Source organism: Jaculus jaculus, chromosome 17 (assembly GCF_020740685.1).
Source record: "Jaculus jaculus isolate mJacJac1 chromosome 17, mJacJac1.mat.Y.cur, whole genome shotgun sequence".
NCBI lineage: Eukaryota > Metazoa > Chordata > Mammalia > Rodentia > Dipodidae > Jaculus > Jaculus jaculus.
Window position 1 is genome coordinate 17268565 of NC_059118.1, and position 16908 is coordinate 17285472.

Below are 16908 nucleotides of genomic sequence, written 5' to 3' on the forward strand. Positions count from 1 at the left end.
CTGGGGAGGCAGAGGTAGGCAGATTGTATTGAGTTCAAGGCCACCTGAGACTACATAGTGAGTTCCAGGTCAGCCTGGAGTAGAGTGAAACCCTACCTAGAAAAATAAAATAAAACAAAAACAAGCCAGGCGTGGTGGCGCACGCCTTTAATCCCAGCACTAGGGAGGCAGAGGTAGGAGGATCGCCGAGAGTTCGAGGCCACCCTGAGACTACATAGTGAATTCCAGGTCAGCCTGAGCCAGAGTGAGACCCTAACTCGAAAAACCAAAAAAAAAAATAAAAAATAAAAAAAAATAAAACAAAAACTGTGTCCTTCAATCCCTTGTGTAGAAATGACCACTGTGAATGTTTTGTTCACACAGTAAGTACCTACCAAGTGCCTAGAAAGCAGGCAGACAGAAGTGATGAGCATGCAGTCTGAGCCATTCTGCTTGCATTCAACATTCTGCAAGTCACTTACTAATAAGACCCTGAACAAGTTATTTAAGCTCAGAGTCTCAATTTCTTCATCTATGAAAACAGGATAATAATAGTATCAGCCTTATAGGGTTGTTGCTTGGCAGAAAAGGAAACCTTTGAGCTGGTTGATTACAAACAAAAATTCAGCAGGCAAACAAGAGGGGAAGATAGCATTCCAACAGATGAGAAGGCACATGCAAATTAGAAACATAAAAAAATGATCTTCACTCACAACTTTTGCCTTCTTCAGGCCCCACAATCCCGCTGTTGGCCAACCAGCTGGCTCTGGAGTTGAACAGGTCCAGAACAGACCCAGTCAATTTCAAACCCCTGTTTCTAGCTGGACATGGTGGTGCACACCTTTAATACCAACACTTAAGAGGTAGGAGGATTGCTGTGAGTTCAAGGCCACTCTGAGACTGCATACTGAATTCCAGGTCAGCCTGGGCTAGAGTGAGACCCTACCTCAAAAGAAAACAAAACAATAACAACAACAAAAAAAAACCTTCTTGTTTCTGTAGGCTCCCTGTATCAGCAGAAGTACTACAAAGTCTTCAACAGTTTTAATTATTTCCCATAACCTCCTAAATAAATGGACATAATAGTGAATCAGTGTGAAGTGGTTCACTGAGCCTCTCAGAAAGTGACAGGGACTTTCCAGCATGCCGAGGACTATGTCAAGTCAGCGAGCAGTGATAGGGACAAGGGGATCAAATCAGAGGGACAAAGAGCACTGCCTACCTAGGCCAAAAACCCAACTTTTTTTTTTCTTCCTCCAGGTAATATCTCACTGTAGACCAGGCTTACCTGGAATTCACTATGTAGTCTCAAGGTTGCCTCAAACTCACAGCAATCCTACTTCTGGCTCCCAAGTGCTGGGATTAATGACATATGTCACCACGCTAGGCCCAAAAACTCAATTCTTGAAACCACAAAGTACCCAGGCTCTGGGAATCAATACCTCTTGCAACCCATTTATATTCTCTCCCAGCTACTGGTATCTTGCTGGTTCTAATTCTATTTTTGTCAGGTTTGGAGTTTTGGGTGGGTTTTTTTTTTTGGGGGGGGTATTGTTTTTGAGATAGGATTGGCCTAAAACTAGATGTGTCCATGCTAGCCTGAGCTCAAGAAGCACACAAGCGCTGGAGAGATGGCTTAACAGGTAACACGCTTGCCTGCAAAGCCTAAGAATGCATGTTCGAATTTCCAGGTCCCACTTAGCCAGACGCACAGTAACACAGCATGCAATGTCGCACATGCACACAAGGGGGCACACAAGTCTGGAGTTTATTCACAGCAGCTGAAAGGTCCTGGTACACCTATTCTCTTGTTCTCTAAATAAATAAATAAATAACAGCAAAATAAAACTGGGTGTGGTGGCACAGGCCTTTAATCCCAGCACTGGGGAGGCAGAGATAGGGGATCATGTTGAATTCAAGGCCACCCTGAGACTACATAGTGAATTGCAGGACAGTGTGAGCTAGTGTAAGACCCTACCTCAAAAACAGCCAAACAAAAAACAAAAACGGAGGGGTGGAGAGATGGCTTAGTAGTTAAAGCACTTGTCTGTGAAGCCTAAGGACCAGAGTTCAAATCTCCAATTCCCATGTGAGCAAGATACACAAGGTGACACATGTATCTGGAGTTCTTTTGCAGTGGTAGAGGCTCTGACATGCCCATTCTCTCCCTCCCTCTCTCAAATAAATAAAATATTAAAAAAAAAAAAAAACACGTATAGGGCCAGGTATGGTGGCACACACCTTTAATCCCAGCACTCAGGAAACAGAAGCAGGAGGATCAACATGAGTTCAAGGCCGCCCTGAGGCCACACAGTGAATTCCAGGTCAACCTGGGCTACAGTGAAACCCTGCCTCGGAGGGAAAACACACACACACACACACACACACACACACACACGCACACACGCACACACGCACACACGCACACGCACACACGGAGCTGGTTGTGGTAACGCATGCTGATGCTACATAAAGACTTCCAGGTCACTCCCCAAACAAAAAATGGTCTGGATATCCATGACCTCACAGTGCCTGACACTACCTACATAAGGCCATCATAATAGGAAGAAAAAATCATGACATCAAAATAAAAGAGAGACTGACTGAGAGGAGGAGGGGATATGATGGAGAATGGAGTTTCAAAAGGGAAAGTAGGGGGAGGGAGGGCATTACATTGGGATATTGTTTACAATCATGTTAATAAGAGGAAAAAAAAAGAAAAAGAATTCCAGGTCAGCATGAAATAGAGCAAGACCCTACCTTGAAAAAACAAAAACAAAAACAAAAACAAGCAACAACCAAACAACAACACACAGGACTGGAGAAATGGCTTAGGGGTTAAGGCACTTGCCTACAATGCCAAAGAACCCAGGGTCAATTCCCCATGATCCACGTAAGCCAGATGCACAGGGTGGCACATGCACCTGGAATTTGCAGTGGCTGAAAGTACTGGCACACCCATTTTTTTCTCTCTCTCAAATAAATAAAATAAAATTTAATTTAAAAAAACACATAAAAAGGAGACAAAAGGGAACAGCTAAGCAGCTCCAGAAAAAACTTCACACACTCTCCACAGCCTCCCCCTCCCACAACCTCCAGCACCAGGAACCATGGAGAACTCGACTCCAAGGGACCTGGGGCATCCCCCAGCCACACACCATCTAGCACAGCTGATCTGCACAGCAGATGCACTGAGGCAGCCAGCACAGCTGAGCCAACAGTGTAGCAAAGAGGCACCCAGGTGGGCACTCAGCGTAAGTGAGACCAGAAGCCATCCCAAAAGGTTACTGAGTAATCTAGCTGCAGCTGAGCTGAAAACCTCCTCCCCCACTCCCTCACCCCCGTGGATCAGCTAAAGAAAGCTGAAAGTTAATTCTTTATCAATGGTGGTAAACAGCAGTAGAAATTGCAAGCCTTAAACTGGCCAGCCAGGTCAACTATGCCAACTGGTACAACATTGGCATTTCTGTTATGGGGAAACCAACAGCTCTCTACTTGGACTGGAGGTCCACTCCACGGGATGTAATATATGCCTGGTACTGAAGACCAAATCAAAAGCCAATGGCCAGGGAGGTCATTAGCCCTATGGGAGTAAATGCCTGCTGTTGTCTGGCTAAATGCATATATTATACCCACCAAACTTCCCTGTAAGCACTTTTGTTAATGTTTATACTCATATATTAATGCTACTCTCATTTTGGTTAGAAAAGCTTCTCTTTTCAGATGATGGTGACCACTGAGATGAGTCAAGTCACCATAAACCAGGCGTGGTGGTGGCCACCTTTAATCCCAGGCACACAGGAGGCAGAGGTAGGAGGAGTGCTGTGAGTTTGAGACCACCCTGAGATTACATAGTGAATTCCAGGTCAGCCTGATTCTAGAGCAAGACCCTACCTCAAAATCCCTCCCCCCGAAAAAGTCTCCATAGTGCTGAGAAGTGACAGTGGAGTGGTGTTCAGCTCTAAGACAACAGTCCATTGTGGAAGAGGTGGCAGAAAGAATGTAAGAACCAAAGAAAGGGGAGGATTTCTTACAATGCAATCAAAACAAAATGGCCTGGGGCTGGGGAGGCTTGGCTTAGCATTTAAGGCACCTAACGACCCAGGTTCAATTCTCCAGGTCCCACATAAGCCAGATGCACATGGTGGCGCATGTGTCTGGAGTTCATTTGCTGTGGCAAGAGGCCCTGGCCTGCCCATTCTCTCTCTCTGTCTCAAATAAATAAAAATAAATCTCAGACCAGGCAGGGTGGTGCACGCCTTTTATCCCAGCACTCAGGTAACCAAAAAATAAAAATAAAAAAATAAAAAATGGTTTGGATATCCATGACCTTGGAGAACATGGCACTACCTACACAAGACCTTCATAACAGGAGGAAAAGATGAGTCAGGCACAATGGCCACACCTTTAATCCCAGCACTCAAGAGGCAAAGGTAGGAGGATGACCATGAGTTCAAGGCCACCCTGAGACTACATAGTGACTTCCAGGTCAGCCTGGACTAGAGTGAAACCCTACCTGAAGAAACCAAAATAAATGAAGACATCAATAAAAGAATAAAAGAGAGACTGAGAGGGGGAGGGGTATGATGGTGGATGGATTTGTTAGGGAGAAAGTAGGAGTGGGGAGGGAATTATCATGGCTTATTGTCTGTAATTATGGAAGCTGTCAATAATTTTTTTTTTAAACAACACATAAAAATGCAGCCTAATATAAAGGCCAGGCATGATGGTACATGCCTTTAATCCCAGCACTTGGGAGGCAGAGGAAGGAAGATTGCCATAAACTCGAGGCCATCCTGAGACTGCATATAGTGAATTCCAAATCAGCCTGACCTAGAGTGAGACGCTACCTCAAACAAACAAACAACAACAAAAAAACTGTGTGAACCATTTGTGGTGATGCACAGCTTTAATCTCAGCACTTGGGAGTCAGAGGTAGGATTACTATGAGTTCAAGGCCAGCCTGGAGCTACAGAGTAAATTCCAGGCCAGCCAGCACTAGAATGAGACCCAACCTCTAAACAAAACAAAAATAAATAAATAAAAATTGCAAGAGGCTAAGGAGATGGCTCAGCAATTAAATGCATTTGCATGAAAAGCCTGTCAGCATGGGTTTGATTCCCCAGTCCCTACATAAAGCCAGATGCACAAAAACACATGTATCTGGAGTTCCTCTGCAATGGCAAGGGGCCTGACATAACTATATTCAGTATCTTTCCCTCCCTCCTTCCCTCCTTCTCTTTCAAGTTAAAAATTAGACACACACACAGACTTATATATTTATATTTTAGCAAGGGCTGGTGGCACACACCTTTAATCCCAGGCAGGAGGGTCTCTGAGGTCAGCCTGAGACTACATAGTGAATTTCAGGTCAACCTGAGCTAGAATGAGCCCCTACCTTGAAAAAACAAAACAAAAAAAGTGCACATTAAAGGGAGGAGGAGTCATGGCTCAGTGGTTCAGGAACTTGCTTAAAATCCTGACATCCCAGGTTTGATTCCCTAGTAACCACGTAAAGCCAGATGCCTGGAGTGGTGGGTACTTGCATCTGAAATTCATTTGCACTGGCCATAGGCCCTGACATACCCATTCTTTCTCTCCTTGCAAATAAATAATAAATAAATTTTTAAAATAAAGTCAACAAGAACTATCTATGGATCACTAAGGAGGAAAAAAAAAACATGTAAATTGCCAAGCAGATAGGGTTTCTGTTCTGTGAGTTGAGAAATCAATCCACTAGTTGAGCATTGGACACTTGGTCTGGAAATAGCAAGACAAATCACTTGCTCTATTAATGATCATGAAGTCAACAAACAGAAAGCCTCAATAAGAAGGCTGGGCATGATGGCGCATGCCTTTAATCCAAGCACCTGGTAGGCAGAGCTAGGAGGATCATTGTGAGACTACGTAGATCCAGATCAGCCTGGGCTAGAGAGAGACCCTACCTCAGGAAAAATAAAAATAAAAAAAAGAAAGCCTCAATAATCTGCCCCAACAGAACCCATAAGATCCTGACCAAAAAGTGGAAAATATGCTTATTTACAGAATGAAATAAACTCCTCTGCTCATAATTTCACTTTTGAAATATTGGATGCCTCAGGGCTGGAGATATGGATCCTTTTTATTGCTGAATACTATTCCATTGTTTGGATATAGCACATTTTGTTTAATTCACCAGCTGATGGGGACTTTTTTAATGTTTCTATTTTGTTAGTATTACAATAAAAAAAAGAAAGTAAGGCCAAGCAAGTTGATACTCAACACCAAAGAGGCTGAATCCAAGAGTTTACAAACAGCCTCAGCAACACAAGGTGCCTCAAAATAATAAAGGCGGGGGGGGGGGGTCAGGCTGGAGAGTTCAGTGGTTAAGGTGCTTGCCTACAAAGCCTAAGGACTGGGGTTTGATTCCCCAGTACCTACATAAAGCCAGATGCACATGGTGGCACATGTGTCTGGAGTTCGAATGCAGTGGCTAGAGGCCCTGGTGCTCCCATTCTTTCTCTCTCTCTCTCATAAATAAATAAATAAATAAATACTGAATCAAGCCTGAGTGCCAATTTATTATTCTTATGCTGTCAGATTAATTTACTAAAAAGTAGATGTGCTTCAGGCTTACTCAGCAACTATGTGTATATAGCATTCCACTTGGGTGCTGGGATTGAATAACTGCAATCCCATCACCTAGAAGGCTAAGAAAGGGGGATTAATGGCTAGAGACCAGCTTGAGGTGCATGGCAAGATTTAGCTCAAGAAAACAAAAATAAATAAATAATACTTGGATATCAAAGCTGTTACGGTAAGAGGATTTGCCCAGCATGTGCAATGTCATGCATGGGTTTGCTTCCTACCACCAAAAAAAAAACACCCACAACTGATAATGGGCTTGAGAGATGGCTTAGCAGTTAAGCACTTGCCTGTGAAGCCTAAGGACCCCAACCCAGTTCAAGGCTCGATTCAATTCCCCAGGACCCATGTAAGCCAGATGCACAAGGTGGTCCACATGTCTGGAGTTTGCAGTGGCTGCAAGCCCTGGTGCACCCATTCTCTATCTGCCTCTTTCTCTCTCTGTCTGTTGCTCTCAAATAAGTAAAAATAAACAAAAAAATTTTAAAAAACTGATAATAAACCGGGGGCTGGGGAGTTGGCTCAGAGGGTAAACGTACTTGCAGAGCAAGCATAAGGGCTAAATTCGCCTGAGTTCAATTCCCCAAGATCCATGTAAATACCTAAGCATGGTCACTCATGTCTGTGACCCTAGATCTATGGGAAGCAGAGTCAGGAGAATCTCTGAGGGTCACTGGCCAGCCAGTTTGACCGAAAATAGCAATTTCAGTTTCAGTGATAAATTCCACCTCAAGGAAACAACTGGAGGAGTGAGATAGGAAGAAGAGTCATTGTTCCCCTCTTCTCTGTGCATGGGAGCATGCCATCTGTATGCACACACAAATAAACAGGACATGCATACACCATATACCCACCACACCACACATACCACACACACAAAATAACTAATAAGGTAGATTTTTTTTTTTTTTTGAGGTAGGGTCTTGCTCTAGCCTAGGCTGATCTGGAATTCACTATGTAGTTCCCGACTGGCCTCCAACTCACAGAGATCTTCCTACCTCTGCCTCCCAAGAGCTGGGATTAAAGTTATGTACCACCACACCCATCATATTTTGTTTACTCACTTATCTTGTTCCTAACTTTCCCTATTGTGAACAATGCTGCAATGAACACTGTTTTATGTCAGTTCTTTGGAGTCTATTCATAGGAATGGAATTGCTCCACCATATGATAATAGGATCTCACTCTTGCCCAGGCTGAGCTGAAATTCACTATGTAGTCTCAGGATGACCTCAAACTCATGGTGATCTTCCTACTTCTGCTTCCTCAGTGCTACGACTAAAGGGGTGTGCCACCACGCCCAGACCACTTAAACATTTTTCCACATTGAATAGACATTTCATATTCCCCTGAACAATGCACAAGATATCCACCTTCTTCACATTCTATTTTCTGGGACTTTGTAGCCCAGGCTGGTCTCAAACTTGTGGTGAGTCTCCTCTACTTTAGCCTTCCGGCTGCTGGGATTACAGGCCATGAACCACCATACTAAGCTCTTGTTTTTTAACAATATCTATCCTACCTGGTGTTTCATAGTAGTCACTGTATCCAATGTCTACGATTATAAACAAAAATCCACCTTATATTGATTTCTATGACTTGATGTGGCAGTTAGATATAAAAATACTTGAGTATCATTAAAACAGAAAACAGTTATGAAGATTTTATTTTTTCATACTCATTCATCTGGGCTAGAGAGATGGCTTAGGGTACTTGCTGGTAAAGCCAAAGGATCCAGGTTCAATTCCCCAGTACCCACATAAGCCAGAGGTACAAGGTGGTGCAAATATCTGGAGTTCATTTGCAGTGGTTGGAGGCCCTGGCTTGCCTTGCCCATTCTCTCTCACTCTCAAATAAATGAATAAAATATCTGAAAAAAGCCAGGACTGGAGGTGCATACCTTTAATCCCAGCACTTGGGAGGGAGGCAGAGGTAGGAGGATCACTGTGAGTTCATGGCCACCCTGAGACTACATAGTGAATTCCAAGTCTGCCTGAGCTAGAGTGAGACTCTACCTCGAAAAATAAACAAACAAAAATCTGAAAAAGTTATTTGCTGAGGCTGGAGAGATGGCTTAGTGGCTAAGGAGCTTGCCTGCGAAGCCTGAGAATGCTTGTTAGTCTCCAGGTCCCACTTATAGCCATATGCAAAGTGACACAAGTATGCAATGTCTCACATGTGCTCAAGGGGTGCATGCGTCTGGAGTTTGTCCACAGTGGCCAAGAGGCCCTAGGACACCCATTCTCTCAGTCTATGCTTCTGCCTCTGCCTCTTTCTCCCTCAGCCTCTCAATCTCTCTCTCTCTTTCAAAAAAAAAAAAAAGGTATTTATCTACTTGCGTGTGTGTGTGTGTGTGTGTGTGTGTGTGTGTGTGTGTGTACTGGGTCTCTTGCTGTTGCAAACAAACTTCAGAATGCAGGTTATCACAGCTTTTACGTGGTGCTGAGGAACTGAACCCAAGTGGGCAGACTTTGCAAAGCTGGGCCACCTCCCTGCCTTATGAAATTTGTTTTGTTTTCTGCCCTATGATTTTTTGTTTTGTTTTGTTTTGTTTTGTTTTTTGAGATAGAGTTTTACTCTAGCCCAGGCTGACTTGGAATTCACTATGTAGTCCCAGGCTGGCCTTGAACTAACAGCAATCCTCCTACCTCTCTGCCTCCCCAGTACTGGCATTAAAGGTCTGTACCACTAAACTTGGCTCCCTAAAAAGATTTTAAATTAGCTCAATTTCAATATCAAAGATGACAAGGCTAGCGATGTAGCTCAATGATAGAGGGATTGCCTAGTATGCAGAAAACCCTGGAATGATCTCAAACACTAATAAAGCAAAATATCACACTAAATAAAGACATAATGCAAAACCTTATAAACTTATCTGGAATGAATTTCTAAACTACTGGAAGCCACATTCTGTGTAAACAGAAATTGTCCAAAAGAGGCCAAGGCTTTGTGAATTACAGAGATAACTGCTCATTAAGCCTAGAATCATTTCTGAAATAAACTTTTAAAAACGCAATTAGCCCTGAGAGATTCTTATCACTGTCCTCATTTAAAAGATAAGAAAATCTAAAATCAAACAGGTTTGACGACTACACCATGACTACAATGCAAACCTGTCCTTGGGAGAGATTTAGAAAATAATTTCTGATTTCTTCAAAATCCATGATGTTACCGGCAACAAGGCAAGAGGAAAGCAGGCAAAGCTTAAGACCGCCAGCAGCAATTTGAATGTGAATCCAGACCACACTAAACTCAAACGGTTTTTGGTTTGTCTGTTTTTGTTGTTGCTGTTGAGTTTTTGCATCTGTGTTTGTGGTGTGTTGTGTACGGATTTAGGCACAGTTGTGTTGCACAAGTTTATATATGTATGTAGAGGCCAAAGGACAGCATCAGATGTCATTCCTCAGGTATGCATCTACCTCTTTTTTTTTTTGTTTTTCGAGGTAGGGTCACACTCTGGCCCAGGCTGACCTTGGAATTCACTATGTAGTCTCAGGGTGGCCTTGAACTCATGGCAATCCTCCTACCTCTGCCTCCACACCTGGCTTAATTTTTTTTATTATTATTTATTTGAAAGAGGCAGAGAGTGAGAGACAGAGAGAGAATGGGCACGCCAGGGCTTCCAGCCACTGCAAATGAACTCTAGATGCATGTGCCACCTTGTGCATCTGGTTTATGTGGGCCCTGGGGAATGGAACCAAGGTCCTTTGGCTTCACAGGCAAAAAGCACCTTAACCTCCGAGCCACCTCTCCAGCTGTACCTCTCTCTTTTTTTTTTTTTTAACACTTATTTGCAAGTGGAGAAAGAGAGACAGGACACACCATGTTGTTAGGCTTTGCAGGCAAGGGCCTTAACCACTAAGCAATCTTTCCAGCCCCCATCTACCTCCTTTTGAGACAGGAAGCTTCAATGGCTTGAGGTTCACCAATTAGGCTAGACTAGTGGGTCAGCAGGCTCCAGAGATTCACCTGTCTCCACCTCCCCAGCACTGGGATTAGAGACAGACACAGCATTTTATGTTCGTACTGGAGATTAAACTCAGGTCCTCAGGCTTATAAAACAAACTGTTTTCCCAGCCCCTAGTCTGTTTTTTTCCAATCTGACCTAATAACACGAAACTCAAATTTTGTCTAAGTATTTTTTAAACTATTTAAAAAATTTATTTGAGAGTGACAGAGAGTGAGAGAAAGAGGCAGAGAAAGAGAGAGAATGGGCACGCCAGGGCCTCTAGCCACTGCAAACGAATTCCAGATGCATGTGCCCCCTTGCACATCTGGCTTACATGTGTCCTTGGGAATGGAGCCTCGAACCGGTCAGGGTCCTTATGTTTCACAGGCAAGCGCTTAATCGCTAAACCGCCTCCAGCCCTTCTCTAAGTATTTTGTTTTGGTTAAATTGTGGCTGTTCAACTCGGGAGGCTCAGAGGTAAGAGGATCTGTGTGAGTCTGAGGCCACCCTGAGACTACATAGTGAATTCCAGGTCAGCCTGGGCTACAGCGACACTCTACCTCGAGGGAAAAAAAAAAAAAACTGTGGCAGTTCAAAAGCAGGATAAACTAACTGATGTGGTGGTGCATGCCTTTTGATTCTAGCACTTGGGAGGCTGAGGTAAGTTTTGCTGTGAGCTCAATGCCAGCCTGAGACTACAAAGTGAATTCCAGGTCAACCTGGGTTAGAACAAGACTCTACCTCAAAAAAAAAAAAAAAAAAAAAAAAGTAGTAATTCTACTAAATGGACAACCCCTTTATGTAGTATCAACTTAAGGAAATGAAATGGCTTCTTGACATCCTAAGTTAAATGAGATGCATAAAATATTCCTTGTCTTCTTTCCTGCGACCAGAACATTAAAACATGGTATTGTTTATCGTCACTAAGAGGACTATATTTAAACCACGTATTTTTAAGGGATATTTTAAGAAGTGTATACTCAAGAAAGTAAGTGTGTGTGTGTGTGTGTGTGTGTGTGTGTGAGAGAGAGAGAGAGAGAGAGAGAGATACAGGTGAAATATCTGTGACAAATACTGACAACTGTTGAATGCGGGCAACAGCATACAGGTAGGAAGCTCATCTCATCTTTTTCTGATTTTTGTCTGTGTTTAAAAGTTTTTCATTGAGGAACAGGCGAGCAGATTCCAATCTGAACTCACTGTGTAGTGAGTTCCAGGCCAGCCCAGGGTAATGGAGCTGGTCTCAAGAATAACAATCCCTCTCCCCGCAAGGAAAAAAAAAAAAACAAAAAAACTTTTTTCTCAATCACTTTCCAAACAGTTACCCGTCCTGGATAACTGAACACGAGCTGCCAGATGCAGATGCTCTGGCTCTCAGAACGAAAGCAAGCTAGAAGGGTCTTCCGCAGAGGCAAGAGATCTTCTGGCCCGACCCACGTAGACTCAGCGCCACTCGCGGACCAAAAAGCGCGCACGCTTCATTCAAGGCTGAGCGCAAGTCACTCGGTGCGCACTCGGGCTCCGGGACCCGCGGAGCTCAATTTGGAAGGAGACACACGACAGCTCCTGGAAACCCAACTAACTCCGCTAGCGAGCTCCCGGTCGGTCTCACTGATTTCGGCCCGGGGCAAGGCCTGGCAAGATGCCCCGGGGGGCGCAGCTCGAGCCTCGGTGCCCACATCGCACCCCCTCCCCCTCCCCCGCCGGGCCCGCCCCCTACCTTCCAGCTCCTCGTCCTCCGCGTCGTCGCTGTCCCCGTTCTCCTCGACGACGACCGAGTCGAGCTCGTGCGCTCGCAGCCTCTCGGGAATGGCGATGTACGCGTCGGGATCTTCGGCGCGGGCCTCGCGCAGGCGTGTGAAGTACTCTACGGCGAATTCGACGAGGTCAGGCGGCTGGTGCCGCAGCACCTCCACCGTGTAACCCTGCAGCAGCTCCGTGAGCCCCGGCGGGATCTGGATGTGGCTCATCCCGACGGCGACCCGGCCGGCCCGCGCCGCCTCCCTCCTCCCCTCGGCGCCCGCGAGGTCTCCCGCGCGCGCGCGCGCGGCCCGGCTCGGCCCGGCCTTCCCCGCGTTGAAGCGCCGCTCTTCGGGGGCCGGCTCCGCGTCTCCGGGCCGCGCTGTCCTACGTTACCGCGCCAGCCTGGCGCCGCTGTTGCTGTCACCGGGGGGCCGTCGCCGCGGGGACAGACGGGCAGGACGAGAGCTGGACGGGCGGGGCAGGCGCCCGGGTTGTGACGCACGCGGCCGTGGGCGTGCGCGTCCCCGACGAGAGCCGGCCCCCCCCAGCGCGCGTGCGCGCGCGCCGCCCAGCTTGCCAAACCCTTTTGCGAGCAAGTCCGCTGGTCGAGGTGCGGGAGGAAGAGTGGCCGCCGCCGCCGCCGGCGATCAACTGCCAGATCCGGGCTTAGCACCCCGGGGAAATAGGTCATGAGTGTCCGCTACCTGCGAGGCATGCTGGTTAGTGCCCATCGCCTAAGTGGTGAAGACCTTTCACTTACCCTTTCAGAACACGCTAAGACCCTTTCACCTGAGGGCCAGGGACACGGGGCACGGAAACGGGGCTGCTACCTAGCTCTGGTCCCCGACATCCATGCCAACCCCCAGAACTGAACGGGACTCTCCCAGAGGACGACCATCTGTGCAGCTAGCACACTGGACCCGGTCAAGTCAGGACCACCCTGGCTGACAGGTAGAATGGTAAAAGGCCAGGGCCCTCAGGAGTCTGTCTGGCAAGAGGTCCGTAAGACGTCCAAAGGGGAAGAAGGTCTTGTAGGAAATGAGACTGTAATTTGAGAGCCGCAGGCAGGGAAATAACCTTGAAAGAGCTCACTCAGTCAGACGCGTCCAGTGAGCTAAGGGAGTAAGGGCCTGGAGTAAAAATGACCTTTGTGCTCGTTCCTCCTTTTAGTACTCTCACCCCTGGTGGCCAGGACTAGATCTGCACACTTCTATCCCCTCTCATCCCTGCACCCTGGAAAAGCACTGCTTGGTGAAATTGAGCAGACCCTCAGGCACTGTTACCCTTTGACTCTGGGGAGAGGCCAGGCTATTACCCAACTTGCTGCTCTGCTGTCAACATATTGAAATGGAATAAGAAAAGGTACAGCTGAGGGGGTAGCTTAGTCGGTAGAGTGCTTCCTAGCATGCACGAAGCCATCAGTTCCATCCCAGCACACCATAAAACTGGGAGTGGTGAGACCAGCCCTTAGGAGGTAGAGACAGGGGGATCAGAAGTTCAAGGTCATCCTCAGCTATCTGGTGAGCATGGGTTACATGAGAACATGTCTCAAAAGAAAAATAGCTGGGCGTGGTCGAGCACACCTTTAATCCCAACGCTCGGAAGGCAGAGGTAGGAGGATCACTGTGAGTTCAAGGCCACCCTGACACTACATAGTGAATTCCAGGTCAGCCTGGGCTATAGTGAGACCCTATTTTGAAAAGCTATATAAATAAATGAATAATAAAAGAGGGCTGGAGAGATGGTTTAGCAGTTAAGCGATTGCCTGTGAAGCCTAAGGACCCCTGTTCAAGGTTCCATTCCCCAGGACCCATGTTAGCCAGATGCACAAAGGGGGCACATACATCTGGAGTTTGTAGTGGCTGGAGGCCCTGATGCGCCCATTCTCTATCTGCCTCTTTCTCTGTCTGTCACTCTCAAATAAATAAATAAATAAAAATTATAAATTATAAAAGAGGGCTGGAGAGATGGCTTAGCAGTTAAGGCACTTGCCTGCAAAGCCAAAGAACCTAGGTTCAATTCCACAGATTGCACAGGGTGGCAGGAGCATCTGGAGTTCACTTGCAGTGGCTGAAGGTCCTGGCGTGCCCGTTCTCTCCATATATATCTGTCTCTCTCTCTGTATCAAGTAAATAAAAATAAAAATAAGGGGAAAGTGTGGGGTGGAGGAGGGAGGGAATTACCATGGGATTTTTTTTTTTTTTTTTTTGAGGTAGGGTCTCACTCTGGTCCAGGCTGACCTGGAATTAACTCTGTCATCTCAGGGTGGCCTTGAACTCATGGCAATCCTCCTACCTCTGCCTCCCGAGTGCTGGGATTAAGGGCGTGCGCCACCACGCCCGGCTCCATGGGATTAATTTTTTTATAATCATGGAAAATGCTAATAAAAATTTAATAAAAACAAAAATAAAAGTTTAAAAGTATATAAAATAAAGGGGCTGGAGAAATGGCTTAGTGATTAAGGCACTTGCCTGCAAAGCCTAAGACCCAGGTTCGATTCCCTAGTATCCACATAAGTGTATGCGTCTGGAGTTTGCAGTGGTTAGAGGCCCTGGCATGCCCATTCTCTCTCTTTCTCTCTATCTCTATCTTCCTCTCTGTGTTTCTCTCAAAAAGTAAACAAATGAAAATAAAATAGGGCTGCCAGGCGTGGTGGTCCACACTTTTTAATCCCAGCACTCAGGAGGCAGAGGTAGGAGGAACGCCAAGAGTTTGAGGCCACCCTGAGACTACACAGTGAATTCCAGGTCAGCCTGGGCTAGAGTGAAACCCTACCTCAAAAAAACAAAAAATATATAAATAAATAAATAAATAAAAATAAAAATAGGGCTGGAGAGATGGCTCAATGGCTAAGACGATGTTTGTCCATAAAGCCTAACAACCCCCATTCAGTTCCCCAGTGCCTGTGTAGAGCCAGATGCACAAAGTAGTTCATGTGTCTGGAATGTTTGCAGTGACTAGAGGCCTTGGTAGGCCCACTCTCCCCCTCTCCCCCTCCCCCGCCCTCCTAATCCCAGTACTTGGGAAACTAATGTAGGAAGATCACTGTGAATTTGAGGCCAGCCTAAGACTTCATGGTGAATTCCAGGCCAACCTTGGCTAGAGCAAAACCCTACCTGGGAAAAAAAATTATGACATAAAATTTTTTTAAAAAGATACAGATCTTCCTGTGAATGCCCATACCACAACCTGGGTGCTGGTCAAAGACTGAATGGGCATAGTGCAGAGTCCTCTCTCTCCCTGGCAAGACCAGCCAGGAAATGATTAGCTGTAGGCTTGGGAACCTGAAAAACAATTGGGAGAGTTAAGCACAACCTGGTAATTACCCAATATTAATTAAAATCCTCGCTAGCACTTCCCATACAGGTTTGGCACACACCCAGGACCTCAGTGCTGCTGGGAACTGAGCCGTGAATACCCGCAGCAAGATCTCCTCATCCTTTCTGGTGCAGAGGCCAGCCCAGGCTCTAGGCTCTGATAAGAGCAGTGTCTTAACTTGGTAGAGGAGCAGCATCTAAGTTGTTGGCAGGCCCTCTGTCGCATGCTTGTGTAGATTTACTAAATGAATGAATGATATATTTTAAGACTCAGAGCCAATGAAACTGTCACAGTCTCAGAACTGAGATCCTTTCCTTCAAAGCTGGGCCCTTGGGCTGGAGAGATGACTCAGTGGTTAAGTCATTTGCCTGCAAAGCCTAAGGACCCAGGTTTGATTCCCTAGTACCCACATAAACAAGATGCACAAACTGGCACATGCTTCTGGAGTTCTTTCGCATTGGCTAGAGGACCGGGCATGCATTCTCTCTCCCTCCCGCCTTCCCTTCATCTCCTCTGTCTGCTTGCAAATAAATAATTTTTTTTCAAGGTAGGGTCTTGTTCTAGCCAAGGCTGACCTGGAATTCACTATCCTCCTACCTCTGCCTCCTGAGTTCTAGGATTAAAGGCTGTGTGCCACCATGCCCAGAATTTTTTTTTTTGATTTATTTTTATTTATTTGAGAGTGACATACAGAGAAAGAGGCAAAGAGAGAAAATGGGCTCATCAGGGCCTCTAGCCACTGCAAATGAACTCTAGATGCATACACCACCTTGTGCATCTGGCTTACATGGGTTCTGGGGGATAGAGCCTCAAACCGGGGTCCTTAGGCTTCACAGGCAAGCACTTAACCACTAAGCCATCTCTCCAGCCCAATTTTTTTTTTTTCTTTTTCTGTTTTTTGAGGTAAAGTCTCACTCTAACCCCAGCTAACCTGGAATTCACTGCCATCTCAGGGTGTCCTTGAACTCACAGCAATCCTCCTACCTCTGCCTCCCCAGTGCTGGGATTAAAGGCATGCGCCATCACATCTGGCATGAATGCCCATTTAAGATGACCCAAAGAAGACCCTGGAATAGAAGCATACATCAAGGGAATGAATCCTAAATTTTCTACCTTTATCTGGAATCCATCTTGCCTGCATTCAAGCCTGTCCGGCCATGCCACTGGAGGTTACCATGGCAACTAAAGCCACTGGCAGCCAGTAACTGGAAAACAGCTGCTAAGAGGAAGTGACAATAGTGAGTGGGAAAAAGCCAAGAAAATCGACCTTCAGAAGCAAGAGGAATCCAGTGGAG

At 46.0% G+C, this 16908-nt stretch overlaps 1 protein-coding gene across 2 annotated transcripts in view; it reads right to left on the minus strand.

Annotated features, from left to right (window-relative positions):
• The window catches only part of Prkar2a (protein kinase cAMP-dependent type II regulatory subunit alpha), a 71695-nt gene extending 59138 nt beyond the window's left edge, over nucleotides 1-12557 (minus strand). For both annotated transcript variants that reach the window (XM_045136380.1, XM_045136379.1), the window contains exon 1: nucleotides 12273-12557. In XM_045136380.1, the coding sequence (XP_044992315.1) occupies nucleotides 12273-12522 (250 nt within the window). In that variant the 5' untranslated portion in view covers nucleotides 12523-12557. The remainder of the gene's footprint in view (nucleotides 1-12272) is intronic.
• Nucleotides 12558-16908: the final 4351 nt, after the last annotated feature.